Source organism: Hibiscus syriacus, unplaced genomic scaffold (genome assembly GCF_006381635.1).
Source record: "Hibiscus syriacus cultivar Baekdansim isolate YM2019G1 unplaced genomic scaffold, ASM638163v2 tig00111582_pilon, whole genome shotgun sequence".
Classification (NCBI taxonomy): Eukaryota; Viridiplantae; Streptophyta; class Magnoliopsida; order Malvales; family Malvaceae; genus Hibiscus; species Hibiscus syriacus.
In genome coordinates, this window is record NW_024063126.1 from 9,119,869 (window position 1) to 9,126,977 (window position 7,109).

Consider the following 7,109-nt stretch of genomic DNA (forward strand, 5'->3'; position numbering starts at 1 on the left):
ATGATGTTGAGGCCTATGTGAAGACATGTCTTGTGTGCCAACAAGACAAGATAGAGCAGAAGAAACCAGCTGGATTGTTGCAGCCTTTTCTAATCCCTGAAAGATAATGGGAGAGTCTTTCTATGGATTTTGTTATCGGTCTGCCGGTTATTGATGGATTTTCTAGCATCATGGTAGTGATCGATAGATTTTCCAAGTATGGAACATTTATCCCAGCATCCAAAGTATGCCCAGCCGAGGAAGTCGCACGTCTTTTTCTTAAGCACGTGGTGAAGTACTGGGGCGTTCCAAAGACGATTATCAGTGATCGGGACACAAGGTTTACTGGGAGGTTCTGGAAAGAGTTGTTCAAGTTGATGGGATCAAGCTTGAACTTCTCAACGAGTGTTCATCCACAGACGGATGGGCAGACCGAGAGAGTGAATGCACTCATAGAGACTTACTTAAGACACTATGTGAGTGCCATGCAACGTGACTGACCAAAATTGTTGGACATAGCCCAATTTTCCTACAATTTACAAAGGAGTGAAGCGACCAATCAAAGTCCATTTGAGATTGTAACCGGGCAACAACCGTTCACACCAAATGCAATTGCGACTGGGTACAAGGGGCCGAATCCAACAGCATACCAATTTGCCAAGGAGTGGCAAGAACAACATGAACTAGCCCGAGCTTGTTTACACAAGACCAGGAAGCGAGCCAAGAAGTGGGCGGATCAAAAGCGTCGGGACGTCAATTTTGAAGTTGGTGACCTAGTCCTTGCCAAATTAAGTGGGATCTTGCGCAACCCATATCACAAAGGGCTTGTGCAAAGATACGAGGGGCCATTCAAAGTTCTAAAGCGAGTAGGCACCATGGCCTATAGATTGGAGTTGCGTCCGACCATCAAAGCTCATCATGTGTTCCATGTGAGTTTGTTAAAGCCATACCATCAGGATGAGGAAGAACTAGATCGAGGCAAGTCACACCGAGCACCAGTCGGGGTAAAAGTCTCTTACGAGAAGGAAATAGAGGCCATCCATGCGGAGAGAGTCGTTCATCGAGTGGGATATCGACCAAGGCATGAATACCTTGTTCAGTGGAAGGGACTTCCAGAGAGTGAAGGAATTTGGGAGCCTTCCGGAGACTTATGGCAATTCCGAGATAAGATAGACCAGTTTCACTCTAGCCGCGCGACGAGGGTGTCGCTAGAACTAGTGGGGGAGAATGTCACGGACCGCCAGCCCATGACCGAACACAATACCATCAAGGCTGCCAAGGACTATCCTTACCACGTTTTGGGCCTTCTAGAAGACCCAAATGAGCTGATCCAATCCACCTTGGAGACATGATAATTATTTAGCATTATCTTAGAAGATAATGATGACAATTCATTACCCACTTGTTGTAAATAGTGTAGATCTCTCATCTTGGCCATTGATGTATTTTAATCCCAGCCGTTCATTGTAGGGGACTCCAACTATAAAAAGAGGCTCACCCCCCGTTCATTTACACACCTCAAGTTGAGAAATACAAACTAGTATTCACTCTCAAATCTCTCTTATTCCTTTAGCTCGCCCATCTCTTTATTTTCCCCCATTTCCTTTGGGTTAGCAACATTCTAAGCATTCTAACTTAGTGAAAGTTCGGGTCACTTAGCCGGTTTTCGACCAAGAAAACGTCTAAGGCCGCACGAGCTTGCTAGCAACAGTCTAGCCCCGTGACAGTATATATGTTATGTTTGTAAGATAATATTATTTATAATATACTTTATCGTTAGACTGTCAGTAGTTTAATGACAAAATGACATAACTAAAGTGAAAATCAAAATTTAATATTAAAATTGATAAAATTAAAATTTTAATAATATAAATGAATTAACACTCAAAATTGGATAGTATCCGAAATAATGACATTATTTACTATCAAAGTAGTAACTAAATTAAGGTTTACCCTAATTCATAACATGATTGAATTTCAATTTCAAAAAGGGCTGAGAAAGCGGCTGCAGGTCTAGGAAAAGAAACAAAAGTTGTGGACGTTAACCAATGTCACCGAATCTATCACGTGGCTCAACAGTCCATGTATAATAATAACCTGATAGCGACCCTATATTATTCTCAGGGGACCACCTTCTTCTCAAGTCGAATATAATTTTAAAAATAGTAAATTTATAAAAATTTATAAAACAAAAATATAAAAAAAAATTTAAAGGATAACTATCTCCATCCGTCCCTTGAATCCATTTCTTCTGTTTCTTCCTTCCCTCAATTGCTAGCAAATTTGTTCCGATAGGGCTTCGAAAAAGAAATGGCTGATATAGGATAAGAGAAAAATTATTTCTTAAAATGGAGTAAAAGTTACAGCGAACATCGAAAGATGTCCGAACTATACGATATCTTCAAACTCTTCACCTTCTTCGTTACCTTAAACCTGAATGTGCAACAGAAAGGAAGGCAGAGAGAGACTGCAGCAGTGAAGGAGAAGAGAATAAAGAAGAGGCTAGCCATGGTAATTCGACCAGAACTTGAAGACACCATATACTCCTATCGTCTTTTCAAAGACGTCAACTATTCTTGAAACAAATAAAACCTTTGCTCCATTCACAATCACCTGTGTTTCCATCTTTTAATTAATCATTTACGTCGTACTCGACCGTCGATAGCTCAGCCGAGAGTGAACCGAATGCCGATCAAGATCTTGAGCCTCCATATTTATGTTCCCACTTCAATCAGGTCTGTCGCAATTATATCAAGCTGCATAAAACTAAAGCGGGAACAATGAGTAACACAAGGGGCATGTGTACCTGGTACATTCACTCTCGTGACCGAATGAGCCGCGAAATTCACATGAGATTTGCTCGAGAGAGCTGCTGCAATGAAGGATCGTCTTCCATTGTCCAAACAAATGGAGGCATGTCGAACCTTGGCCCAACAAGGGTTCTATATATGTAGAGCTTATCAACAGGGCAGCTTTCTGGTCTTGAATCCGGAGGTCCCCTCTCATCTATAACTTCTACATTCAACCTCGGCATCTTCTGACCTAGCAGCTTACATGCTCCGAAGCTCACGGCGCAAGAAGACATCCAAAGGGATCGCATTGTCTCCAGCTTTTCAGCATTGGCCAAAAGTGCCTTGTCGCCAAAGGGGCAGTCCCTAATCTCTAGTTTCCGGAGGCTTTCACACCCAGAAAGCACATGGTGGAGTCCCAAATCACCATCTCCCGCAAAAGCTATAGACAGCATCTCGAGCTTTTTCGCATACGTCCCAATATATTCGAACACACGATCTGTAAGGAGACCAGAGAGGGAAAGACGCTGGAGATCCTTGCAGTACTGAACAATGGCTCCAAAACCAACATCAAGTGGCTCGAGGGTAAGGTAATCAGCTGTTGTAGGCTCAATTATACAAAGACGAAAACGTGTGAAATTCGGACGGTTCTTGGCAATCGTGACTAATGCCTCATTAGACATTTGACGGCAGAAGTACAGAACTGACTGTAGCTTAGGACAACCTGAAGATACAGCAACAAGGCCCTGTTCCGTCAAGGACACATTTGGCTCTACACCAAATGGATCAGATGGAAACACACGTAATTCTTGCAAATCATTGCAAATAGATGCGAGTGCTTCAAGGCCACTATCTTCAATGTAATCAAGTACCTGCAAACATAAACTCCACTACTTTAGAACGAAAAACTTTGATCGTCCCACCACTTAATGCATCGTTCACAATATGTTTAGTGTACTAAATGGAATTGTACCCCGGTGGTGCTCAAGCTTTTTCTTTTTACATTGTTACTATAGTTTGCAAGTCAAATGCAACAGAAACACTTCCAAAACATAAATAAACCAATGCCACAGAAATAAGCTTACCAATAGGCGTTGCAAATTCGGACAGTGGCTTACAAGCTTGATAAGATCAGAACTTTGAAGCGTAGCATAGCTCAAGTTGAGTGATGTTAATTTAGAGCAGACAGGGTAAATGGCTGGAAGGTAAGCTGGAACCACATCCCAAAACCCAGACAAGCTCTTTAGCTCCTTGCAACTAGAAAATGCTCCAGCCAAATCCGAGTAGATGTCCGGCCGTAGATCAGCCGTGTAGCTACCAGTGCCGAATTCAACCAGCTGCGGCGCATGACGTAGAATGTTGGCGATCTTATCCAGGGGCACCGCACGGTTGAGCCGAAGTGTCCTAAGGTTGGTACATCTACCCACCAGGCGCTCCAAGGCAGAGAAACTAACTTCATCGGATCCTAAGCAAGAAATATTGAGAGACACAAGTGACGTGTATGTGTCGGGAAAATAACTGAGCCAATGCCAACCCAAATCGTCCCCTTCACAGTCTCGCAAGTCCAGCTCTTTCAGATTCCTGCATTAAAAAAAACAGATTGAATCATAAAAACAAGGCACACAAAAAGGTATAATAAAAACAACATTCTGTATGTAAAAAACAATAGAAACCCAAATCAAATACTACAATAGTTTTACTTTGTTAAATCCAAGAGTTAAACATAGGTTGTTGAACAAAAATAGAAGTTCACCACTGTCTTTGTCATTGAAAACGACCAGACAACAAGGCTAAAGTTACTTTCTTTTTTTACAATTGAACTTGCAAACAAAAATTAGTTCTTTTAACGTTGACGTTGAGGTGTGGGATCGAGTCCGAGCATTTCACAATTCGGAGGTCTCTACGAAAGCTACTTTCAACCTGGTGTCGGGCAGCCTACTATCTTACCTCCAATACTCTATTAGATATGAGAACAAAGGACAGCCATTTTTTAACCAATAATTTGAGGTCATAAGAAGAAGAAGAAAAAACAGAATCTTGAGTAATAGCTGTGGGAAATTATTCCATCCATAACCAAATCAACAAAAGTTTACCAAAAAGAAATAATATTCATAGTTAACAACAAATCAAGAGAAAAGGAATATAATTAAAGAGCAAAAGGAAGTCCACATTTCACATGAAGTAACCATACTCAAAAAAACGAATCTTGTGATATCAAACACAACAAGGTATCCAAGAGGTAAAAAGAACATGTGTTTTTTTTTTCAACAGATCTTTTAAAGATGGGATAAATTTAATGAAAAAAGAGGCCATCTGACATTAGATCTGAGCAAAGCAAAAGCGGATGAAACTAAGACAAATTTGTAGCTAAAAATGTAGCTAAAACCAAGAAAAAAATTGTTGAGAACCCTCGAAAAAGAATTTACCCAAAGAGGAGAGATGAAACTCACTTGCAAGTAGCAGCAATGGCAGCAAGCCCATCAGTTGAAAACCCTTCACAAGAAGAAAGAACCAACACTTTGAAGTTCTTAAATGACTTAGCAATAAGCTCCAAACTTTCGTCGGTAACGACCATCCGTTTAAGTTTAATCTCTTCGAGCCAAGGGAGAGCGCCGGCCATCTCGGCGATCCAGGGGAACACATAACCTCCCCATCCGTCGGGCACCAGATTGAAGTCGGCGAAGTGCGGTTTCCCTTTCAGCTCAATGGATCTAAACTCCGGGAACCGTCTGATCACCATCCTAGGGCTCACAGCGTAACAGTTCCCCACGAATACTTTCCTTCGACAATAACGTTCGATCTCGTACCACGATTTACACACCATCGATACCGAGTTCCTGTCTTTATCTGATTGTATGAACGAGAATACGTGCTCCAGCACCTCATCTGGGAACGAAAACGCCATTTTCTTATGCATTAATGAAAAATCGAAAAGAGGGGGGGTAAAAACACACAAAGCACAAACAAAAATGACGTTTTTAATGGAAAAGATGAATTTTTTTCTCGTTTTGCCTCTTGGGTTTAGCTGGGATTTGCGTTTACTTGAGGTTTAGAGTATATTTTTGAGATCTGAAACTCAATTAACGAAGCTTTTAGGGGTAGCAGAAGAGAGAATCAGAAAGTGAAGTCAAATACACAAAAGACGAGAGAGGACAAGGATTTTTATTTTTAGTGTTCGAAAGAAGGGTTAGATTAACCATGGTTATATTAGTCGAATTTTTCGATTTATTTTTCCGTAAACTATATGTTTAGTTCCCTAACTATCACTTTTATTTTATTTAGGTTACTCAACTATTATTTTTAAAAAATTATATCTAATGTATTTTATTTTTATCATCCGTGGTTAAAAAAATAATATAACTAATGACATGGTATTTTTTTAATTATTTTTCAATGATGACATGAGACTATCTAATGATGATACGTCAACACCACTATTAATTTTTTAGTGGTTGATGATCAAAATGAAATTAAAACATAAAATTAAGTATAATTTTGAAATAAAAAATAGTTGAATAATCAAAACGAAATAAAAATATTAATTGGAGTGCTAAACATGTAGTTTACCCTTTTCGTTTTTGTAGGGATACTGAAGGATGATTAGGAAGATGACACGTGGTAGAAGAGAGATGAGAACCGTAGGATCGCCAATTATAAGTGGTGAGATCTTATCCGTCGGCGACGAAGCGGAGCCGCATACAAACAGTGTATGTAAGAGATGTGGGGGACTGGGGGCACTGGCAGGCGATATTTGGAGGATATATCGCGAGGGGGACGAGATATTGGAAGGGTTGTGATAAAGTGTGATGATGTGTAGCGGGAGAGTGGTGGTGCAAAGGAATCTCATGATTCACGTAGCACGGCTGAATCTGTGGGATCGGATATTACGGGGTCCACAGGAAAGGGGGTTAAAAATTGTAAATAAATATTGAGGAATGATCTGATGTGAAATCTTGTTGTCACGACATCATGGCCGTCCAATTGTATACAGTAGTTTGCATCCGAAACCATGCTATCATTAAACCCCGCGTAACGACACGCCCTGTTTATTCATTTCCAACGGCCTTGATTCATTTTATCATTATTGATGCTCATCATTTTTCGCAATTATAAATAAATAATTATTTCGTATGTGCTTAATTTATTTTAAAAATAATATATAATTTGATTTTTATATTTTTTAAAAGGTATAATGCCACAACGCATAATGTCAAAATTAGTCTTAAACTTATCAAAATGATCATTTTAGGGTAAAAAAATATCTAATATTTGACAAAATCATCATTTTGTTTATAATTATTTTTCTGTGATATTTTAGTCCTCAATGTTTTATTTTAGGTT

At 39.8% G+C, this 7,109-nt stretch overlaps 1 protein-coding gene across 1 annotated transcript; it reads right to left on the minus strand.

Annotated features, from left to right (window-relative positions):
- Positions 1-2,228: 2,228 nt before the first annotated feature.
- On the minus strand, positions 2,229-5,896 carry LOC120165149 (protein TRANSPORT INHIBITOR RESPONSE 1-like). Its single transcript, XM_039174731.1, has 3 exons — positions 5,219-5,896; positions 3,854-4,349; positions 2,229-3,640 (listed from the first exon to the last, which is right to left on the minus strand). The coding sequence occupies exons 1-3, from the start codon at positions 5,683-5,685 to the stop codon at positions 2,825-2,827; spliced, it is 1,779 nt and encodes a 592-aa protein (XP_039030662.1). The 5' UTR covers positions 5,686-5,896; the 3' UTR covers positions 2,229-2,824.
- Positions 5,897-7,109: the final 1,213 nt, after the last annotated feature.

Bases quoted from the DNA above. Each gene is read 5' to 3' on its own strand.
- LOC120165149 (XM_039174731.1), bottom strand. From the start codon at position 5,685: ATGCATAAGAAAATGGCGTTTTCGTTCCCAGATGAGGTGCTGGAGCAC. The intron at 4,350-5,218 runs GTGAGTTTCATC...TTTTTAATGCAG, and splicing joins GCCATTGCTGCTACTTGCAA to GAATCTGAAAGAGCTGGACT. The intron at 3,641-3,853 runs GTAAGCTTATTT...TTATGTTTGCAG, and splicing joins CGAATTTGCAACGCCTATTG to GTACTTGATTACATTGAAGA.